At 38.5% G+C, this 24657-nt stretch overlaps 1 protein-coding gene across 5 annotated transcripts in view; it reads right to left on the bottom strand.

Moving 5' to 3' along the window:
- Positions 1 to 2479: 2479 nt before the first annotated feature.
- SMAD5 (SMAD family member 5) overlaps positions 2480 to 24657 on the bottom strand; it is a 44988-nt gene continuing 22810 nt past the window's right edge. For all 5 annotated transcript variants that reach the window (XM_075541587.1, XM_075541588.1, XM_075541591.1 and 2 more), the window contains 5 exons: positions 20195 to 20446; positions 17761 to 17880; positions 12292 to 12513; positions 9470 to 9726; positions 2480 to 6140 (listed from right to left, as the gene is read on the bottom strand). In XM_075541587.1, coding sequence (XP_075397702.1) covers positions 5997 to 6140; positions 9470 to 9726; positions 12292 to 12513; positions 17761 to 17880; positions 20195 to 20446 — 995 coding nt within the window. In that variant the 3' untranslated portion in view covers positions 2480 to 5996. The remainder of the gene's footprint in view (positions 6141 to 9469; positions 9727 to 12291; positions 12514 to 17760; positions 17881 to 20194; positions 20447 to 24657) is intronic.

The raw sequence follows: 24657 nt of genomic DNA, 5'->3' as shown, positions 1-24657 counted from the left end.
ACAACAACACAAACCCCAAACTACCTTTTCAATACAGCCAGTAAATCTGCTCTGAACCCCGTCACTGAATGCCTGGCTCCAAATCAAAGGCACCTCATGGAACGGATGTGCTCGGTTGGATTGTTTTCCTCTGCGAGAAGCTTTCCCATGTATTCTTTTAGGTTAACATCTCTCACTTGTGTTTTCTACTTTTCCAGCTGGGGCACACACACTCACCACTGCTCCTGCATGAGAGTGAGCCTGTACGCCCTGTACATGCAACACAGAGTGTGGTCATGATCCAGCTAGCCTGTTGCTTGACGGAAAGTAAAAGAAAGAAAATGAAGCTAAGTCAAAGAAACAGAAAATCAAAGGTTAATGTATCAAGATCAAGCAGTACCAGAAATAAATACTGTGTCAAAGAAATCAGAAGAAATGTAAGAAATAACAAGTTGCATGTGAATTTTACATGCCAGGCATGATTCCTCATACTTTATTTGTATTACTTTATTTAATCTTCCCCCAATCCCACGAAGTAGACTTTTACTTTACAGATCACGCAACTGCGGCACAGAATGCCAAAGCTTGTTAAGTCCTCAAAGACACGCAGGCAGGTCCCAGCGCCGGCCCTCCCAGCCTGCCTCCTCAACATCCAGTCAAACCCTCTCAAGAAGATACTGAGATCCAGCGAAGGAAAATTGCTGGTTAAATTCAAAACCACCCAGACTCTACGCCCAAATCACGTTTCAAAAATGAGACAATTTTTAAAGGCAAAAAAACCTCATCAACTCCCTCAGAAGCAGAGACGAAAAAGATTGATCATGATCACTCCGAGCAAAATCTACGCCGAGTGGAAGGGCATGGCGTGTTCATTTTCGACAACCAGTGCACAAACGGATGCCACGCAGGTCCCACACAGTAACTGACAATAAGGCTAAAGTCCATGCAGGGAGACAGGTTTAGTCAAAACAGAGCACAAAAACAAAAGACGTGTAAACAGGTTTTGAGGTTTATTAAAATAAAGTATTAGCAAACAATATGCAAAAACAAAAGATTTTAAGAGTTATGGCTTTGAAAAGCACAATATAGTGAAACTAATAACATTTTAATAAGTATCAAAAAATATTGGAATTGAAGCACGTTGCTAGAATTTCATTTCCTACAACATAAGCAGAAGCAGAACAAGTACAAATAAGAACTAGACCTGCAGTGCAGCCACTGACTGGTTTGGTCTTTACCATCTGCATGGGAAGTATCTGAGAACACGAGCAGGCATGTACAAACATCCAGTATTCGTGATTACAAATGCAACTTTAATATAAGTGAATTTCAAAATGCAATTTAACCAAACATGTAGAAAAGAAATTCACTTGCCCAGCCATTATCTTTAGGAGTTGCTACAGTTAAAAGTCACAATCAAAGACTTTTCATGAATGAATCAAAGCAACTTCATCTCCAATGATGAGACAGAAAACTTGACCCTGAAAGATTTCTTCCTTTGCAAGGAACTTCGCTTTCTTTAGCCCCACGGGCACGAATCCCAGCTAGTATGAAGAAAGCACTGCCCACTGAAGGGACAGAAGTCTTTCCAGACACAAACTACTGTTGCTTCAGATCTCTTACCTGTTACTTGAACTCTTTTGAACAGCACCTTCAAATAAATCCTTAAAGAACAATGGGTGATGATTACTTGAAGAATTTTAAATACTGCAATTTCCGAACACAAACTACACACACACCTGTCATTCTGCCACGAACGACATTAGCATTCTCGTCTAGGACCAGATCTTTTTCCACTCTGTGCTATAATTTGGGTGAGAGGATTGGATCATCTTAACAATTCACCACTTATCTAACATCAGCTATTACCAGAACATATTATAAGATCTTATTAAAATTTTAAAACATTTGAAATTGCTGATATATGAACCCCCCCTCCATTAGTTCTGACAAAACATCCAGTTTAAGAGTCTCATGGCAGTAACTTATGCAAGGGGGCTTCAAAAACTTGATGGAAAATTGAATTAAGAGACAATGGACTTTTCCCCATAAAACACTTTGAAGTCCCTTTATATTTTAGGAGATAATCTCTACAATGAATGATAAAGACTTTATAAACACTAGATTGGGATGTGCTGTAGTGCAATTCAGTAAACTCCACAGAATTGTCCAAAGTTTCTGTCCAGGAGGTAGAAGTCTTTGTTTATGTAGAAGAAATGCCTTAGATTCTACCTTTCCACACATGTATCCTTTATGAAAAGAAAACCTCCCAAGAATCCCACCCTTACCAGTGAAAAAAACACTGCTGTTCTGGAATAACGTGACATGAAACCTAAGAATACCCGCCCCAGAGTGCCCAGTTAATATCTGAGATCCCCTGTGAAACAGAGAAACATGCCACCCCCCATGAAAAAATGACCAAAGCCATCTAAAATTACCAGGCTATTATCTTAAGAAACAAAACAAAAAAAGCCTTGTTTTATTTATGAGCTGATGGGTCTAATGAGGACACACAAGCTTATTTGAGAAAGTGAGGCTTTAATAAGGCAAAGGAGGGCTCTGACCCTCCTAAAAGCGACCATGTCCACAACAGAAGTCACCACTGAGGGCGAATACAAAATTTACCCAAAGAGTCTTCCTTCCTAAGGAAGTACAAAAGATATGTACAATCAATTTCCAATGGAAAAGGTGCCAATGATTGAAAGCCCTATTAGGTCAATGATGAGAAAAAGTATGCAGGGCCTAAAGTGACAGAAAAGTTCTGTATTATAGAAGTGCAGCACTTTAATAGGCCCTTTCAAAGTTTTCAGAATTATTTGCTATTGATAAGGATTTCTTCCTTTTGACTTCACTCTTCCGCCAGAACACATGACAGGGGACTGCTTCCGGCAGGCACCCTAGGTGATACATAAAAACTGTTCCGTCAAACCAACAGTGGGACCTGTAGAAGATAGAAAGTCTTCAGAGAAGGAAAATGCAAGCATTCCCCACTGAGAAAGAGCAAAGAAACGTGGCAAGACTGTTATCTTGTCAAGACGGGAAACCTGTGAGTCCTGGAGAAGTATGGTAGCCCCAGCGAGTTTGGACTCAACTGCGTACAAGTAATGTTAGTCCTAGCTCTTATCTGCACAATATATTTCACAGTCAGATAGATACTCATTCGTAATTACACATCCTAAAAGATGTCTTGCTCTGAAATATTTGGCTTATAGGTTTATCTATCTATAATCTGGATTTTACCACAGACACCCAGCCAATTTTACTATCATAGTTTTCATAAATAATAACAATGAAATGCACAAAGAAATGAAAATTTACTTATATTCTGGTGCATATAGTTGGCATTTAAAAAATCAATGTCTTCCTTAAATTTTCTCTAGAATATCTTCTTAGTTTCTGCAGCTCAACACCATGTCATTTTACATTCCAGAACTTTGGCCAGGCAATATGAATAAAATTATAATACAGTATTGTAGAGATCTTAGTCCCACCTACATTTTGAAACATGCTTTTGTCCAACGTTGATTTTATGTCCCTTTATTTCATTTCTGAGATGCATTTTGATTTTGTTTTCCTTTTCTGCACTTACCAGACTGGCTGCATTTATGACTCCCACACCGTCTTTCCCGCTAACAGACAGTATTTTGTGCGTGCTGTGTAAGGAGGCCAATGTCCTCATACATTTGGCTGTAAGCCATAAACCATTCTGGGGATTAAAAAAAAACTTAGTAACACATTTTCTGAAATGGTTTCAGAGGTACTTCTTTTTGTTGTTGGTCAGTATTACACTTGTTTTTAAAATACCCGACAAGTTTTATTTCCCATCCATGGTTATGTGAGCATTCTCAGTGATTATATGAGCAGCTAAGTTGATTATTAAGTGTTTATTTAAAATCCAGCAGTGTGGAGTTTTCTTTCTTTCTCTCTTTTAGAAAATACAATAGGCTTAACGTCTTCATGAAACATGTAAGTGTCGACAGCATCAATACTCCCACTCACAATTCCTTAGTGAAAACAAAGAAACAGACAATCACTCACAATCTTGCTTCCTCTATAAACTGTGACCTGAACATTGACTCCAAACAGAAATCATTTCTAATGAACTCAATGAAAGACATCAATAAAAGCAATTGGACAATTTCCACCACTTTGAGCCACGGGAACAGCCATCACTGCGGACACGCTGGTCTTTCAGGGCGGCACAGCGAGGGCAGAGTGAGAAGGCAGCAGCACGCTAACAGTTAGGTTTCAGGTTAATAACGGTAACAAGCATCCCTTTTAAAGGACTGGCAACTGAAACATGTATGGCACTTCATCGGAAAGAACGCCATCCACTGGCTGCGCTGTGTAAAATCAATAAATAATGCCACAGAAAACAAAAGGTTATCACATTCTCCTATCCTCAAAAAGGTACTTATGTTCTCATAAAAAAAAGAAAAGGCGGCAAAAAATCGTCGAAGCCGACTAACATTTAGAAACAGAAGATTGGCATGGCTCCATGTACTTTCAAAAGGCATCAAAAAATACAGCTTCTTTGGACAGGGAAACCAGTTCGTTTTCTCAAAAACTGTCTTCGTGCTCATGCCTTAACTACGTGTCCATTTGACACTGCTCCTTAGACAAAGTGGTCAAGAGTCCATGATCCAGAGCCTTTCAGAACGAGCGATCAAATGCAGTTTTTATGTCTGTCCTCTCATCCACACAGGTGCTAACAACTGAGAAAGATAAGTGTGCGTGACAACTGCGAGAATTGTCTGCATTCTTGGATACATGGATGTTTGCAAATCAGCTAAGCCAACCACCACTGCTGCTTCACGTACGTATCAGGTCAGAGGCCTCATCCTTGGAGGCCAACTGAAGAGCCTCCTCTGGCTGCTGTGCGTGTCCTTCCAAGGGAGACTGGTGGCAGGCAGAGCAGTGAGGTTAAACACATGTTCACATGTTCCTCAACATCAATAGCATCCATAAAACAAAGGAACTAAAGGCACCTTAAATCGGAGCTAGAGAATAACAGTCATATAATCTAGGTTGGAAATTAAAATCACAAAAATAAAAAACAAGAGCTAGAAAAAACTTAACTTCCTAAAAATATACTCTACAAACGGCAGTGTTTCGTAATACAAAAGGGATACCAAGGGAGTTAAGGACAAGCATTGAAGTCCAAGTCACTTGAGTGTGTTTCACCAAAGGTTATGCTAAAAACTGTAACCCATAAAAGTGCAAAAGAAAAGATTAATACATATCAAAATGAGAGTTCCCGCAACATGGGCCCAAAGCAGCCAATGCAGCTGAATAAGGCCGTGCATGCACCGTCACTAGCAATAAAACAGCCTTTAGAACAGAATTTGAGTAAATGACATATACTAGAGATCAGTCATTTGCAACAATTTTCTGAGGGTTTTTGTTTGTTTTAAAAAGGAAATGTTTTACAAAGGCTATACTGAGTGAACTCACATTACACCGACAAACAGGTAACTGTGTTAAATGCTGACCTAGGCTGTCATCTAGAAAAGCATCATTCTGCTTTTACTGAACACTACACTTACTAGTGTGCACAATGTTCAACAATGAACTCTGTTTTTTCAAAGTTAGTGTACAAAGAAGCTACTAAAATATAGCTTCTGGAAGATCAAGAGTAGGAGGGAAGACTTGCTTTTCACTGGATAGCTTTGTGTACTATTATGATTTTTCTCCATGACATATTATTACAATGAAAAAAATTTAACGCATAAAAAAATGTATGGGTCAAAAGGTAAAAACATTCCAGTTTAAGACCAAAGCCAAACTTCTGAGTTGGGATGTAATACTTACTTTGCATTTTTTTACAACACTTTTGAAAGTTAATCACATGAATATGAATACAAACAAATGTAGATCACAAAATACAAAGGTATTGGTCACAATTACATAGGAAAAAAAGTATGCTGTAATATGATTTCCATGTAAGCTCACAGTACTGAGTTTCTCTAAGATTACACAAGTCCACTAATAATACAATTAAAGAGAATACTTCTGCACTATGAGACTGAAGATATGGGGTTCAGAGGGGAGCCCATCTGAGTGAGGACTTTATCCAACCACTGAAGAGGCCCATGGAGGTGAATCTCAATCCAGCATGGGGTGCTGGTAACATCCTGCCGGTGGTACTCTGCTCCCCAGCCCTACGAAAGGAAAAAAACGTTACAGCAAACCTCTCTTCAAACTGTCAAGCAGTCTAAATAGATTTTTACCATAACAGCAAAAGAACAGAACTTAACCCTAGAAATATGAAGGGGATTTTAAAAGTCCATGGAAAATTCTACTATCTTTTAATTCCATTTTTCACCTAACTTTTTGAAGACATCTTACATACAGAATGTATTTAATGCAAGTAACTCGCACAAAATAATCTTAGAACTCATTTAGAAGTAAAAGCAATGCAATATCTACATTATTCAGAGATGTTGTTCGTTTTTCTTTGTTTTTTAAAAATAATGCTTAATCTCTTGAAGAGGAACCATTAGGGCCAAACTGGTTTCAGAATTCTTGTTGACTAATGAAAATCAATAAATAGCTTCATGGAAGTTCAAACACTAAGGAGGGATTAACGGTCCACCTTCAGAGCAATTAACCTTACGGACAGCATAAAAACATTGTCCAATACAGAAAATCTCCAGAATAGAAGCAGAACATGATCAGAGATAGTGCCACAGATGAGCCCCTCAGGTGGTAAGGCACTCAAAATATGACTAAGAGCTGCCTTCTATTGCAGAATCGACCGCAATGATGAAGATGGAGGAAAGCCTATGGGAGTAAAGTCTCTGGGATCTCCCTTTGCTGATGGGGCACCACTGAAAATGAGGCCAAAAAGCTGCAAAAATTCTAATAATGAGAACTTGGAATGTATGAAATATGGACATACAGAAAAATTAGAAGTTGTAAAAATGAGGCTGAACACAGACAGACTGGTACCCAAGGCATTAGTGAGTTGAAATGGACTTGTACTGGACATGCTGAATTGGAAGATCATAGCTGGCTCTGCCAGGACTGACAGAGTCACAAGGAATGGAGTTGCCTTCCTCAAAAGCCACTTCATGATCTATCTGAAAAAGTACAATAGAGTGATAAAAGTACTATCTATCCTTCTTGAAGGAAATCTAAATACCACCATTACGCAAATTTATGCACCAGATACTAAAGCTAGTCCACTGAATCCTTCAGTCTAAGCTGATCAAACATGCAAGCAAAATGTATTAATAACTACTGGCAATTAGACTGTAAGAATTGGACACAGAGGGAGGATTAGTAATTGGAAAATACGGTCTTGATGCTAAACATGAACCTGAAAATCATATAATTCAATTACGTAAGAACAACAACTTGTTCATAATAAATACCTTTTTCCAACAACACAAACAGCAACTGCATACATGGGCTTCTCTAGATGGAATGCATAGAAGCCAAATTTATTAATTTGTGGGAAAAGATGCTGGAGAAGCTCAATATGAGCAGCTAAAACCAGGTCAATGGATGACTGTGGAACAGGCCACCAATTGCTCATACAAAGTTCAGGTTAAAGCTGAAGAAAAACATAACAAGACCACAAGAGCCAAAATACGACCTTGAGTCTATCCCATCTGAATTTTGAGAACATCTCAAAACAAATTTGATGCCTTGAACATTAATGAAAGAAGATCTAATGAGCTGAAGGAGGACATCAAGAACATCATTCATGAAGAAAGAAAAGTCCAAGAGACTCTGAAACTTGCTTTTAATCATAGAGTAAGGAAATTTTTTATGAAGTCACAGAGTGGAACAGAAAATTTAAAGACAAGTTCAAGATGACAAAGTAAAGTATAAATATATGTGCAAAGACCTAGAATTAGGTAACAAAAAGGAAGACCATGCTCAGCATATATTAAACAGCAGGAACAAAAGAGAGAGAGAAAAAATCCAAGTCTCAATGTGCAAAACTGAAAGATTCTCTGGGCAAAATACTGATGATTCCAGAAGCATCCAAAGAAGAGGGAACGAATGCACAGAGCCAGTCGCCAGTCCATTTTAGGGGGTCTTTCATTTTCCTCCTCTAGCCCCCCCCCCCCCCACAGAATGCGGCTGCTTTATTTTGTTGTTTTCATGATTTTATTATTTTTATTTTTTCCCCTCTCAATGTTATTTTAAAAATCATTTTATTAAGGGCTCATACAACTCTTATCACAGTCCATACGTACATCAATTGTGTAAAGCACATTTGCACATTCACTGCCCTCATCATTCTCAAAACATTTGCTCTTCTCCACTTAAGCCCCTGGCATCAGCTCCACGAGGCAGTTATTTTAGAAGCAAGAACCAATGGTACTGAAGAAAAAAGTGCAAGATGTAGTGAAAGCATTAGTCAATAACAAGGTTCCAGGAGTCGATGGAATACCAATGGAAGTGTTTCAACAAGTTGATGGAACCACGACAAGTATTTATGCCAAGAAAGTTGGAAAACAGCTCTCTGGCCAATTGACTGGAAGAGATCCACATTTGAACCCTGTCCAAAGAGGGGTGACGCAACAGAATGCTCACATTACACAACAATATCATCTTTATCACCTGTATATAAAAGTTTGTTTAAAATCATCTAACAATGATTGTAGCAGTATATTGACAAGAGAGCTGCTAGAGGTTCAAACTGGATTCAGAAGGACAAGTGACAAAGGGATATCACTACACTTGACAGTTGCTCTTTAGTTAAATTCTTAAAGACCATGTGGATACAATGTTAACCAAAGGAACTCACTGCCATCAAGTCCATTCAGACTCAGAGAGACCCTGTAGGACAGAGTAGAACTGCCCTGGTGGGTTTCCAGACTGCAAAGCTTCGCATGGGGCAGGAAGTCTCATCTTCTTCCAGTCATTCTGAACTAACTGAGCGAGCTCAGATTTGTGGAGGCAAATAGCCCAATACACAAGCCACTACGCCACCAGCGCTCCTTTGGAGAGGTGCCTGAGTACATCACCAAAACTCTACCCCAAGTCTGTTCATGAGCCGCCATCTTTGGACTAACCAAGCTGAAAAACCAAAAACAAACTATGGATTCGAAGACTTCTTTCAACTTTGCAAATCCTTAATAAAACAGCTTAGACACAAGTAAAATAATTTTGGTGTTAAAAAAATTCTTTCAGTTACTTTAATGGAATCTAATAGCAACTGAAACAGTCGAGGCTAAGGAATTCAAAATACAATTCACATATTGAATGTTTTCCAGCAATTTCATCTTTTGTCCAAACTCCTCAGCCCCACTGAATAGTATTAATAACACACATTTGATAACACGTGGACTATAAAATGACAGCTCAGAACTATCATGTGGCTGAAGTTACAAAATCAAGAACTTCAGTTATATTATTAAATTGGGTCAAAAGCAAATATCATCATTCATTTAGCAAAGAATTTCTTTTTCTTTATAACATACAGAAATATCCACAGTGGCGCAAACGGAGTTATAGCTCATAATCTACTCACCTTGACAAAACTCATTCGGATGGTGCACATCTTGGTGAGCTCATAGACTGCCTCAAACCCATGGTTGACAGACTGAGCCAGAAGCTGGGCAAATTCCTGATTGTTAAAAATTTTGAGACTGCAGCTGCTGGGGATCTTACAGACGGTAGTGGGGTGGAATCCATGATGAAAGTTACAGTTCCTACTCTGCACAAAGATGCTGCTGTCACTGAGGCATTCTGCATATACCTCCCCGCCAACATAGTACAGATGAACACCTTAAAAAAGGCAGGCAGAAGGAAATTCCGTTTAAGAAAGCATATGAGAAGCAACTGAGACAATTCACTAATCCACCGCACTCCCACAGCAATCTTCAGATAAAAGCCACCACTAGATGGCCTTCAGGGACAACTATCAACAAGGTCAATATCTGCATAAAAGTAACCCACGCCTCGGCAGCACACGCAGTAGGTTATGACTTTTTAGATCTTGTCTTCCTTGTATAATAATGATTTGTCATCCCTATGAAAGGAAGCAGTATCAACAAAAACAAGAGTAGTCTTTGTAAAAAGTCCTTTCAAAGGAACATTTGGTGTCAATAACTCAAAACCAAACTCATCGAATCAATGGCAACTGATATAAATATTTGTTTAGCAGTTACAAAAGCTTATAAGAATTTTAAAAATCCTACGTATAACATAAGGTAGTTTCAGGTCACACAAATAGTCTCTGTATGGCAGGTTTATTTTACTTTTCATTTAAAAAATTTTAATTTTAAAATGTATATTATGCAAATATAATCTCGATATCAAAACTCAAAGTATATAGCTAAAGATAAAGTCACCAAGTGTTTTCCCAACATAACTATCCTCCTATCTCCTCAAATTGCTTTTTCTTTCTCAGAGCTAACAACATTCTTCTCGGAGCTAACAAGTGCGATGGTTTGGTGTGGACCATTTTAAGATTTTTAACGTGCATTTAGGTTATGTGTGTGTGTGTGTGTGTGTGTGTGTGTGTGTATGTATGTATGTATATTTCTATAGAACATTTTTATATGCCTGTGTATATTGGAGAGGCATTAATAGAATGATACACCATTAATCTGAAACTTCCACTTTAAAAATATATATATATTCAAATATATATCTTAGAGATTTTACTACATTAGGGAGCTTCAAAAGTTCACAGAAAAAATTCCCACTGTCTTTTAATCACCCTTTTCCATGAGCTTTTTGAAGCCTTCTTGCATGCATGTTCGAAATATTGAGTATAATTCTAGTTAAGAGTGTAACATAATTTATTTAAGTATTTCCCAACAGACACTTAGAAAGTTCCCTGTTCTGCACTACAGTCAGTGCTACAAGGACATCCTTATTCCTCTGTACACCGGTGAATCACAGCCATGCATAAAATTGTGGCATTACAAACTGCTTTACCTACGGGCAAATAAAATTTTGTGTAAAGAAGGGTTTGAGAACTGGATATTTTTTAAAGTGTGTGTGTATGTGTGTGCGTGTGTGTGTGTGTGTATGTAATCAATGCACAAAAGTGAGGCATTTTATCTTAAAAAAGAAAAGTAAGTTAGCAAGTTGGCAGTAAAGTAAAATAATGGAAGCTTTGTTTTCAACTAATTTGGAGTCAAAATATTTTCCTTTATCTCTTCTATTAAAAAAAAAACCCTACTAAAAATACAGCTACTTAACCTTTTGTTCCTAAGCTGAACCTCAAGTCAAAAAAGCAAAACACAGCATGTGATAAAAACAAAACTTCTCTCCGGATAGGGCAAGATATGACAAAATAACGAGGTATAAATTACCAAGGGCACATGAGGGAGGGGGAAAAGGGGAGGGAGGGGGAAAAAAAAAGAGGACCTGATGCAAGGGGCTTAAGTGGAGAGCAAATGCCTTGAGAATGATTGGGGAAGGGAATGTACGGATGTGCTTTATACAATTGATGTATGTATATGTATGGATGGTGATAAGAGTTGTATGAGTCCCTAATAAAATGTAAAAAAAGAAAAGAGGAGAAAAAAATGATTAGGGCAAAGACTGTACAGATGTGCTTTATACAATTGATGTATGTATATGTATGAACTGTGATAAGAATTGTATGAGCCCCTAATAAATTGTTAAAATTAAAAAAAAAACTTCTTCAAAGACAATTACAACACTCAATATGGGATTGTTTTCCTTCTTGGCCACTTAATGCACGAGTCTTTTACACTTAAAAACAGCATTGTCTTATCTGAATGTAAAAGGAATGGAGAGTAGCAATAAAGCTACTGGAGCCTTACAGTCTTTGCAAACTAGACTTCCTAGCTGTAACTCTGCTCACCCAACGTTTTGGAAATTCTTACAAGTCATCCCAAAGCCAAACCACTCCAACAAATACTATATTTTGAAAATTCAAATCCTTCATTAGTATGTTTTCATTCAACAAATGCTATTGTTGTTACATGCCATCAGTCAATTCTGACTTACAATCACTCTAGATACTTCTGTATTTATGAGGCATGCTCTTTTCTAACTGCTGAGCAGATAGCAACTAGAAAGGCAAATTCCTACTCTTACAAAAGCTTATATTCCTGTTGGAGAGGCAGTCAAAAAAGAATAGAGATTCTGTCTGTGACTTCCCGTCCGTCCCTCCTCAGCACTAGAAGATGACAACGCAGGATAACAACAAGGGGAGTGGTGGCCTGATCACTACACTCTTCACACCTATAAGCTGAGGACACAGACTATACCTTGAGAGTCTTTGCAGGCTTCCGGGGTCCTACAAGATGCATGGTGTAGAGCAAGCACAATACATGAACTCAACTCATTGTAAGGAAATATCAAGATTACCTTTTCCAATATGTCGCCTAGTGTTTTCAATTGTAGAATTACGATTAACATTTGACAATAATCCCAAGCAGAATCGACTTTTGTTATTTGAAGGATCTGTGAATCCATCCACTAACACACTAGTGGAAGATGCATGAAACGCTTCGCCAACACGATTGTTTAACTCATAGTAGACAATTGAACACCAATGTTTGGGCTCTTCATAGGCAACAGGCTGAACATCTGTGAAAAAAATTAAAGTGAGAAATATTCCAATGAATGATACCAGAAAATTCAGATGAAAAAACAACCGTATTGTTTCTCTACATCTCACTGTCCTTCCAGGCTGTGTGATATATAGAGATACATATTTTTTAAAAGCAAGCACCATAAATAGGCTTGAAGGTATTGATTTAAAATTTATCAAAGCTTGTTTTAGCAGCCTGAAAGATTTAACCATATCAGTATCAATACAATTATTCTAAACAAAAATCTGGAAACACCACACGAACATAATCTTTGAATAAAAAGTGGCATACATGTAAATTTCATGTGCTCATGGAACAAGATTTCGGCATAACCTCAAACAGTGGTCATACTCTTGCTGGTGTAAAAGTCAAGAACTCATAATGAACATCCAGGAGGAACAGGAGCACAGAAGGGCTTCAGCCTGCGCTAGTTAGGTCTTTCCCTGCCCTGAGCTCACTCAGAGTCCAGGACTCTCAACTTCTCTCAGTTCTCATCATTCACCTGCAAAGAATTCAGCTGTGGAGGGGAAAAAACTAATAGGAATCCACAAAGAACTGTCCTAAGAGTTCAAATTTCTAAGACATTTATATATAAAGTATAAGACAAGAAGAAGGCCATAGCAAATACAAATAAAAAATGAATAGCAAATTAAAAGAACTAGATTGGGAAGGCTAGAGTCAAAAATAAAACTATGATGACAATGACAGGTTTTTCATAAATGGCCTTTAATGAAGATGAGTACATCGAGATTGAAGAGAAAGAAATATTTTATTTTCACAGATTACATGATCCTATTTGTAGAAACTCCTAAAGAATCCACATATTTATATAAAAACCCCACTATGCTAGAATAGATGACATCAGCAAGGTCACAGGTTACAAGATCAACATGCAAAAACCAGTTTCCTATACTAATGAAGAACCCAAAAAAGAGATTAAAAGACAATTCCATCAAAACTACAATGAGATATGACCTTATTCCCATTAGACTAGCAATGATGAAAAATAAAACAAGCACCAGCGAAGCTGTGAAGACACTGGAACCCCGTCCACTGCTGGCAGGAAGGGAAAACGGTACCGCCACAGTGGAAAAGTCGGGCAGTTCCTCAAAAAGTTGATCATGGCAATGTAAGATATGGGAAAAATAATCTACAACTTATCAAGGGTTCGTGAGGGAGGGCAGGCGGGGGAGGGGGAAGAAATGGGGAGCTGATATTAGGGGCTTAAGTGGGAAGAGAGGCTTTGAAAATGATGATGGCATATGTGCAAATGTGCTTGACACATTGGAGGAATGAATGGATTGTGATAAGAAATGTAAGAGCCCCCAATAAAAGTATTTTTAAGGGGGGGATATAAGGTGACCAGATTTTAACATTGGTAAAGTGGGACACCATTGATAAAACTCATATCCTGGCAAAATAGCCACATGGCAGCCGGAAACCACTTGTCGTGCATCCATTCCAAAAATCGGGATTTTTTAAAAACGCCGCAGGACACGGAAAAATTTGTTAAAAATCGGGACTGTCCAACCAAACGCAGTACGTCTGGTCACCTTAGGGCTATACCAAAAGGTAGTTTATTATTTCATACAGCTAAGACTTAAATATGAACAAAAAAGCAACACACAAAACTAGGTTATCAGAGTTTTTAAAACATGAATGAAGAAATATTAAATAATATCTGACAAAATCTAATAAAACTGTTATTTAAGATTAAAAGTTTTTTAAAAGTTGATCATGGAATTACCAACAACGCACCCCTCCCAATACCAGGCAAATACCCAAAACTAAAGGCAGAAAACCGCACACCAGTATTCACCGCAGCTCTTTTCTAATAGTCCAAAAATGCAAACAGTTCAATGTGCACGCATCCAGAGCTGTCTGTAAATGCACAATGTCGTAGACGCGAGGGTTAACTATTTCTCAAATATTAAGAAATACTAAGTTATAGTGCATGCCACAACACAGATAAACCTGGAAAACATTACACGGAGTGAAAGAAGCCAGTCACAGAAGGAATACTGTATGATCTCACTAGATGAAATATGTAAATACATAGAAACCAAAGATCATTCATATTCCCCAGGGGTGGGAAGGAGGAGGAAAGAGTGGTCCTCTTTGGGGAACATGAATTTTATGCTAATGTGATAGAATCCTGAGGAGAAAGATGGAAACAGCAATGGTGGCACTAGATAAAACCGGAGGGAATCCAGGGTGCAGGATCGCTTCAGGACCAGGGGCGTGAGGGGCGATACTGGGAGGGTGGAGGGAGGGTGGGTTGGAAAGGGGGAACTGATTACAAGGATCCACATGTGACTTCCTCCCTGGGGGATGGATAACAGAAAAAGTGGGTGAAGGAAGATAGCGGACAGGGAAATATATGACAAAATAATAATTTATAAATTATCAAGTGTTCATGAGGGAGGTGAGAGCGGGGAGGGTGGGGGAAAATGAGGAGCTGATGCCAGGGACTTAGGTGGAGAGCAAATATTTGGAGAATGATGAGGGCAATGAATGTACAAATGTGCTTTACACAATTGATGTATGTATGGATTGTGATAAGAGTTGTATGAGCCCTAATAAAACGATTTTTAAAAGTTCATTAATTCATTGAACTGTAAATGTGGAGGTGGTTATATTTGTGACTATTTTGGTGTATATGTTTTTACCACATACAAGCACACAAATAATTAATTGAGGGATAAATTTAAGAAGAGATGGCTAAGATTAATAAATAGAAAACAGAACACAGCTCCACACATTGGAAGATTTAGTATTATGAAGACAGCAAATCTCAAGATGAAGCAGAGATGCAATGTGATCTCTATCAAATTCCAAGAACAGTTTTTGACTTGTTTCATTGGTAGAAACTAACAAAAGGATACTGAAATTATGGCAAAATACAAAGAATACAGAATAGTCAACGATTTAGAAAAAGAACCAAAGTTGGTGAGCTAACACTTTCCATTTTCAAAACTTCCTAAAAGCTTTTTAGTGATCAACATTATGAAATGATAAAAATTTATGAGATGATAGTGCTAAGAATAGCCTATAAGAATGTCTATTTAAAAAAAGAATATGTCTATATAGATTCAAAGAACAAACTCAGTCCTAAAATAAACCCTTATATTTATGGTCAACTACATGCCAAGACAATTCAATAAAAAAGATATTCTTTTTTAACAAACGATGTTGGAATCAACTATATATATATATATATATATGCGCAAAAATATAGATTCAAACCTCTAACGCATACCATATATAAACACTAACTCAAAATGGAAGAGCCTAAAGTATAAACCTCACAGATTATTACACAGGAAAAAATATTCATGACCTTGAAATATGCAAAGATTCTTTGTATGTAACATCAAAAGCCTGATCCAGGAAAAAAAGGGATTAAAATGACTTCATCAACATTAAGACATTTGTGTTCCAAAGGTCACAATAAAGAAAATGAAGAGAAGCCAAAGAGTGAGAAAATATTACAAATCACATGTCTGCTAAAGGATTTGTATCCAAAACAAAAAGGCTCCTGGGTAGCCCAAGCCTTCACCAACTGAGGAGGAGCCCTGTCAACCCAAGGGGATGAGGCAGTCAGCTGCTCACTGACCAGTCAACAGTTTGGGAAAGGGCCTCAAAGGGGTTCAGTGACGGCAGACAAAACAAAGGCAGTGTAAATGCTGCACAGCAACCAAATGTCTTTGTGTTGAGTTGACCTCAATAGGAAACAGGATGCAGTGCCGTTCTCACAAGCAGTGGCTGAGACACACTTTCACAGCAGGGTGGAAGACGACCACCTTTGAGAGGAGTAACGCTGTCTCTTTCTCCAGGCCAACATCTGCCATGCTGCCTTTCTGTTGGCCAGCACTGCCGATTCTGAACCACAGATGTAGTGACAGGATGCCACACAGAACAGACAACCTTTGGGCAGTTCTACTCTGACCCAGTTTATCACGGTGAGTCACTTGACTTGGGAGCCACAATAAGAACAAAATCGCCCAGTGACAGACACGGTGGTGAAATGGCCCGGCAATAGTCTTCTCCCAAGATGAGCGCCAAGAAAACCCTAAGAGCACTTCTACCTGTAGTACATGGAGTCCCTGTGACGGCAACGCCTTGATACCAACAAAAACACTGACTCCTGAGACGCCAACAAGCAACCGAGTTAGAAAAGAGGCCAAGGTCACCGAAGCATACATGTAAAAATTTTGAATTGGTTTGTGTTCTGCTGTGTACATTCAACAATAAAAATTAAAAGGGCAAAGTTTTCAACAGACACTCACCAAAGAGACATAAACACCTAATAAGTATATATAAAAAGAAGTCCAACATCATTATTCATTATTCACTGTGGTAATTAAAAGCACAATGGGATAGCACTTTACACTTACTAGAATCAAAAAGACGACAATATCAACTATTCAGAAGATGTGGAGAAACTAGAAATCTTAAATAAAATGGTGCAGTCAATGGGGAACACAACTGGCCACTTTTCATAAACATAAACTCATATATATGACTCTGTAATTCACTGCTAGGTATTTACATAAGAAAAATAATAGTGTCGTCCCCCAGACTTATATACAGTATTCATAACATTCTGCAGAATAGCCATGAAAATTCAGATTCCTATCAAGCGGTGAAAGGATCGATGAAACATAGTAAATCTATATAATAAGATACTCAAACTCACAGCCATCGAGTCACTGCTGACTCACAGTGGCCCTTATACTACTCAGCAACAAAAGGGAACAAACTATTCATACATGCTACAACCTGCACGAACGCTGAATCCATACGCTAGGTGAAAGATGTCATCTGCTAACCACTACATGATATACGATTCTATTTATAATGAAGTGTTCATGAAAAACACGTACATAGGCATTGTGGTGATGGTGAAAACTATATATTCGCTAAAATTCACTGCAATGCATTCTAAGTGGTGTTTTATGGTATATAAATATTTCAATAAAGCTATATTTTAAATCAACCAACCAAACGCCAAACTCACTGCCACTCAGTCAATGCTAATTCAAACCTGTAGGTTTCCGATTCTGTAACTGTTTTCGGGAGTAGCAAGCCCAATTTTTGTCCCACAGAGCGACTGGTGGTTTCGAACTACCAACCATGTGGATCTCAGCCCAACGCATAACCAATACACCAGTGCACCTATATTTTAAAAGTGGCACCCCAAAAAGTTTAAGGAAACTAAATATGAGGAGCCCTCTCTTACCCCTGCTGGAGACAGTGGGCATTATCTGGGGAATCATGGTACTGCTTGTGTCCATAGGCTGGGAGTTATCTGGGCCCATCTGATCATCAGGCGGCATGTATGCTGGAGGAGGTGTATCAGCTAAGAGAAAGAAAAGGAGATAAGTTAGAGTCCCCAAGATAGAGTTAAACTGTCCATTCGGCTCACGCGATGACCCTGAAGACACTAAAAAGGCCCCTAAGATTATCAGCAGGACTTACTATTGAACATCACACACACCCATACTCAAAACTGTAAGACGGTATCCCGGGACAAGGGAAGACAGACAGACAGCATATCTAGAATCTACTGAAAATCTACTATAAGCCAGCATTTCTTTATCTAGCACCCTGGTCATCCAGTGCACTAGAATCAGTGCTAAAGTAATTTCAAGGTTACAAATCCTGCCTTTATTTATTTAGAATCTTATGTTTAAAAGAAACCGCTGCTAGTGCAAATCAATGGGGAGGACACGGATGATCCTTGTTAGGGTACATTATCTACAGGGACCCTTTTACCTAACAGATCAGCACACACTGTATCTGTGTGATTTGAAACTAAAATAAAACCATGGCCCTTTACTCTTGCTACCAATGCTGGCAGCATGTGTCTAATTCTTTCACAACCTCCAAAACTGGCTGCTGCGTATTTATGATCAATTCGCTTAAAAACTAAATGCTAACCAGGTAATTCTTGCAATTCAAACATTGTTTAAAATCTCTGCCAAAGCTCCAACTATACTTCTTTCTCTCAAAAACTACAATATACTGAATAGAATCAGGTTTGTACACATGTATACAAAGGTCATAATCTACACTGAATCTGGTTTTGAACAAATTCTTATTAGTCAGGGAAATAGTTGCTATTTTATTCCACCTAAAAAACACCCATTGCTATTTTGCTGCAGTAATCACAAAGAATATACATGACTGTGCTCAACAGATATTAGTTATCCAAGTATTGATCGACAGAGTGCACAATAATGTGTGCATAGATGACATATCACTAACACAATTCTGAAACTATATACAATCTACTTGCTATTGAACTAATCTTCCAGAAAAATCAGTTCATTAGTTTTAAAATTAAAGATTAATGAAGTTCATTTTAAACTTCCAAAGTTTAAAGTGATTTGAAAAGGAATGTAATAAACTGAAAAGCAATGTAATAAAATGGAGAGTACAGACTTTAAGAGTCACACAAAGTGGGTCTGATCCCCTTATCTGTGAGACTTTAGGCCAGTGGTTCTCCACCTTCCTCATGCCATGACCCTTTAATACAGTTCCTTATGTTGTGGTGACCCCCAACCATAAAATTATTTCTGTTGCTACTTCACAACTATAATTTTGCTACTGTTATGAATTATAATGTAAATATCTGATATTAGGATGTATTAGGCGACTCCTGTGAAAGGTCACGACCCACAGGTTTTGACCCCTTTGGGGGTCGAACAACCCTTTCCCAGGGGTCGCCTGATTCATATGAAGTAGCGACAAAAATAATTGTATGGTTGGAGGTGGGGGGGGGGGTCACCACAACGTGAGGAACTGAATTAAAGGGTCGCGGCATTAGGAAGGTTGAGAACCACGGGGCTAAGCACTTTAAACCTTGGAGCTAATGTCAATTTTGTTTTCCATCGGTAAAACACGAATATCAATCTATCTCACATAATTGTTCTGGATATTAGTTAATGTTATAATAGCTTTCATCACAGAATTAGTTACACAGTGCCAAAACCCAAAAAAAAGCAAGCCCACTGCCATTAAGTCAATTCTGACTCAAAGCTCCTCAGCATCTATTCGATGGCAGTGAGGCTTTTGTGTAAATCTCTCCTGGAGCAGACAGCCTTGCCTTTCTCCCGGAGCAGGAGGTGGAGTTGAATCACAGACCTTGCCGTTAATAGTCCAACGTCTACCCAGCAACAGCACCAGGGCACCTTCAGCCATACAATGTTATTGTTGTGAGCTGCTTTCAGGTCAATCACAATTCGTGAAGACCCCAAGTGTACAGCCTCAGACTGCACCATGGGCTCCAAGTTTTTGAAAGCCCATCACCAGGCCTGTCTTCCACAGTCCCCTTGGGCTGATTCGAATCACCAACCATTCAGCTAGTAAGCCGTCATAAGCCTATCTATTGGAGCTACTTGATATCTTATGTTTACCGCACTCCACCCGGCCCCAAGAAGTCTTTAAGTTAAATGTGGCTATTAGGAATCTTTTTTAAACATATACCCTAGTCAAATGGTACTGAGCAAAATAAAATCTAACAACTTCCTCTGGAAATCAAATAACGAGCTAAAGAAACAGAGGTGGGAATAGCTAACTCTTGGCATATACGCATTCACCTAAAGAACTTGAAGCAAGCAAGCGACTGCTAACACTCAGGGATGATTTGCGGGCGACCAAATAAATCTTACCTGGAAGCTGAAATGGACTTCCTGGGCCAGAACTTGCAGGTGAGTTGGGATATGTGCTGCTAGCTGGGGAGGGGGGGTAAGGGCTGTTAGGCGACAAGGGAAACGGTGTGTTGTTGGGCTGGTGGAACGAATCTGGAAAGGTGGCATTTTGTGGCATGTGCGGTTCATTGTGGCTCAGGTTCCTAAACTGAACCAGAAGGCTGTGCTGTGGATTGAATTCATTGTGACGAGGCACTAAGACTGGAGGTAAGACTGAAAGACAAAAATTAAAAAGCCACTTGTCAGGAATGCCTAGCGCACATAACTAATACACATTAATATGATGGCTGGAGGTGGGTGGGAAGGGTGGAACAGATTGTTAATCAATTCAGCAAAACAATTTACTTTTTAAAAAGAGTTGTTTTGTAGACCCATGACTTTATATTTACGTAATAACTGAATCACAAATTCCCTGAGCTTTCAATGTATCCAAAAGGTATAAATAACTTAAGTCTATCAACAAGTGATCAAATAAACAAAATATGGAAAATAAGAGGGCTTAAGAAAATTCAAAGAAAAATGGAAAATGGATTTTTCCACAAAGCTTTTGAAGTCCCTCATATATATAGAGTTGAACATTATTCAGTCTTGAAAACATTATATTGAAAGAAATGTGATATCAAAAGGTAAACATTAGATGCAATTATCTGCAACAGCACATATAAAGAGATGAGTTTGTTAACAATTACCAGGGTTAAGGAAAAGAATGCAATGGGGAAAAACTGAGTTTCTGCTTGCAGTGATGGAAAACTTTGGAAATAGTGGTGATCGATGCCCAACAGGGCAAATGCAATTAATATCACTGAACTGCACACTTTGAGTTAGTTAAAACAGCAAACGTTTTGTAATGTTTTACCATATCATATTTAATTACAAAAAAAATCACTGTCACCGAGTTGATTCTCATAGTGATCCTATAAGACATGGAAGGTAGAACTGCCTCTGTGGTTTCCAAGACTATAACTCTTTATGGGAGTAGAAAGCCTCATCTTTCTCCCACAGAGGAGCTGGTTGTTTTGAACGACTAACCTTGTGGTTAGCAAGTCCACCTCATAAACTTGCTAAACCACCAGGGCTCCTTAAAATTTAAATACACCAAAAAACATTTCTAAGCATTTAGTCTGGGGGTGGAAAATCCATAAAAGACGCTGCTCCTGTTCTAAAAGATAAGGCCTATTATAGTCATACAAAGAGAATTTAATGCAACGGAAGTTCAACAGAGGTGAGTGCTCTCTGCCAACATCTGGACCTTAAAGAAGTGAGTGGGGTGATTACTCACAGGAGTGGAAAGAGAAGGGAGGGAGGGAGGAAGGAGAGGGAGACTGTAGACACTACAGGAAAAGGAGGTATGAATGGATCCCCAAGGGGCTAAGTACTGAATGAGGAGGACAGACCAGACGACGTGATGATCACACGGGTGTATGCCTCATTTCCTCTTTTTAAGTCTGAAACATCTCATATTTTATGTTCCTCCATCAGGTTTTCCAACTGAAACTAGTGATGTCGCATGCAATGCGCCCCTGACCACAGTGAAAATACATAAAGTCTACATAATTTAAAGATTTGGATTTTTAAACAGATGAACTTTAAACTTATTCAGGCTTTCACTTTCTCTGAAGACCCAGATCAAAACACAATCAAGATACAAAATAATAATAATATATAACTGATAAGGGTGGGGGAGGTAGGGGAAAAATGAGGCGCTTATATCAAGGACTCAAGTACAAAATGTTTTAGAAATGATGATGGCAACATAGGTACAAAGATGCTCGATACAACTGATGTATAGAATGCTGTAAGAGTCCCTGAAAAAAATGATTAAAAAGAAAAAGAATTAACCTATGTCAAGAAATTGTACATGTAGAAATTGTTGAATGGGTAGTGGGGCCGGGGCTTCAAAATATTTGTGGACAAATAAAACTGAAAGATAATGGACTTTTTCCATGAACTTTTTGAAGGCCTTTCCTATGTGTTGTATCTTTTCACCACAAACAAAATAAATATGAATTAAAAAATACACACACATTCAAGTTATCTACCTTTCCCTACAAGATTCACACAGTCTTGGCTCTGTAAACTCTTATGGTACCAATTAATCTCGTAAAAATTTTGTTTGACAATGTGGTTTCACTTCCAAGGTCCCACCACTTTGACACTGACATCATTCAGCAACAACAAAGTCAGTTTAAGTTAATTAGGTCACAATATAATCATTAGAACAGAACTACATGGTTTTAAAATCGGAAAAGATGTGCATGCATCAGGCTTGACTCCTTTAAGCGCACATATTCCATCTGTATTTTGAACAAATACCCAGAGAAACTGGACTATGTGAAAAAGCATACAGCATCAGGATTGCATGAAGGCTCATTAACAACCTACGCTCTACAGATGACATACCACATACACTCGAGTATGAGCCGACCTGAATATCAACTGAGGCACTGAAGTTTACCACAAAAACTGCACTAAAAATGTGCTGGAAAACTCAGCTTATACAGGAGTCTATATGGTATTCTTTTTGCCAAAAAGCCAAAAGGACTTGAAGCACTAATTGATAAAGATCAAAGACTACACCCTTCAGTGTGAATTGTAATTCAAAGTAGCTGACATCAGGATAAATGGAGAACAGACTACAAGTTGTCAAGTATTTCATCTGAGTTGGATCCACAATCAACTCACAGAAACAATAGTCAGGAAGCCAAAGGACAATCAACTGCATTAGGCAAATCTAATGCACAAGATCTACTTAAAATGTCACTTTGTGGACTCACATCAAGGGATTTCCACTGCCTCATTTGCAATTAATTGAAAGCTGGACAAAAAAAATAAGGAAGACCAAAAAATAATCAATGCATTTGAACAAAGTGTTAGTGAAGAATATTGAAAATATCATTGATGACCAGAAGAACCACCCAATTTGTGAAGTACAACCAGAATGCTCCTTAGAAGTGGGAATTCATCGCACATATTGGACATGGCATCGGGAAGGACACAATGCATGGTAGAGAGCCAGCGCAAACAGGGGAAGCTCTCGAGGAGCTGGATGGACAAAGTGGCTGCACCAATGCGTTCAAACATCGTTCAACAACTTCTGTTGGTCAGAGCTAAAATCCTGGGCTCTGGGCTTTTAAAGAACTGTGGCCAGGCATCACAGAATAAATCCGTTGAGGCTGACTTCTGTAAAGACTCGGTCTGAGAAACCCTACACAGGACTGATACAAGGTGAAATCTCCTCGATGCAGGTTTGACTTTTGAATCACTGTTACTACCACCTATTTATTAGTAAGAATACTATAAAATGATCCACTGTGTCACAGCTGCTTCTCCGGCCCCCAGGATATTTGGACTCAGGACAAAAATAATATCTTTTACGTAATTACGAAGTGAAATACGGGTAATGGGTGTGGGGCGGGGCGGGAGGGGGAGGTACCTTCTTCAGGTACCCAAAAAAGGGAAGGAATAAAAGCTGACATAGTGAGAGAGAATTCTGACAGTGTTCCTTTAAGTCTGACCCAGTTATTCTATGTGTCCCTCCTCACTTGACTATACAGCCATTTCTTATGTGTCCTTGAAGCACCCAAAGTCCTAATAAATCCCTTCTTCAGCTCAAATTAGGATTCTGTCACTTGTCACTAGAAAGGTCTTAATACACATAACAAAATTTTTAACATAACCCAATCAACCTTTTCAGTCTCATCTATCCCCTTCCCCAACTCCCTGGCAAAATGTCCTATAGCCTTAACACATCAGACTCCTGACCATTCTCCAACATATGGGATCATTTAAGGCTCCTGTTACATCTTGTTTACACAATCTATCTAGAAGGCCTTCCAACAACACTATGCCATCTTTTACATATAAAAATCCGTCATTTTTTCAAGGGCACAACTAAACAATGACCCAACAGCACCTAATCACAACAATTAAACAAGATGTTTACCATATTGTCTTCCCTAATCCTAATTCTTTATTACTGCTATTACAGTAACCTTACGTTTTACTTTCTAACTATAAGAGATTTGTGCTAATAGGAGCCCAATTTTACTAAGTTTTTATCTTCCTTCTCAATAATTTCCCAAATTGTCTAATACGTCTGGCACTCATTTAGTACGTACTGGGAGGCACAGGCCGCTGCAAAAACACAGAATTTAAGGTTAGTAAAACCATACTACTACTAGGGTTTCAGTTCATATATGTACAAGTTTATTCCAGACAAACCGTGTTCAACAAGACCCGTGACCAATGGATGGTTGCAGACAAGTTCTCACAGTAACACACTTGCGTTAGTCTCGTTAGGGTGACTTCAAAAAAACGAAGAATACTTTTTGTACCATAGGGCAAGACCAACTGATGCTGAGGGCAGGGCTTATATCAAATGTTTAACAAAATTCTAGTGGACATCTTCTCAAATCACTGAAGTT

This window comes from Tenrec ecaudatus, chromosome 2, assembly GCF_050624435.1.
Source record: "Tenrec ecaudatus isolate mTenEca1 chromosome 2, mTenEca1.hap1, whole genome shotgun sequence".
Taxonomy (NCBI): Eukaryota; Metazoa; Chordata; class Mammalia; order Afrosoricida; family Tenrecidae; genus Tenrec; species Tenrec ecaudatus.
The sequence above is the reverse complement of the archived record's forward strand: the minus strand, read 5'-3'. Positions and strand labels throughout refer to the sequence as shown.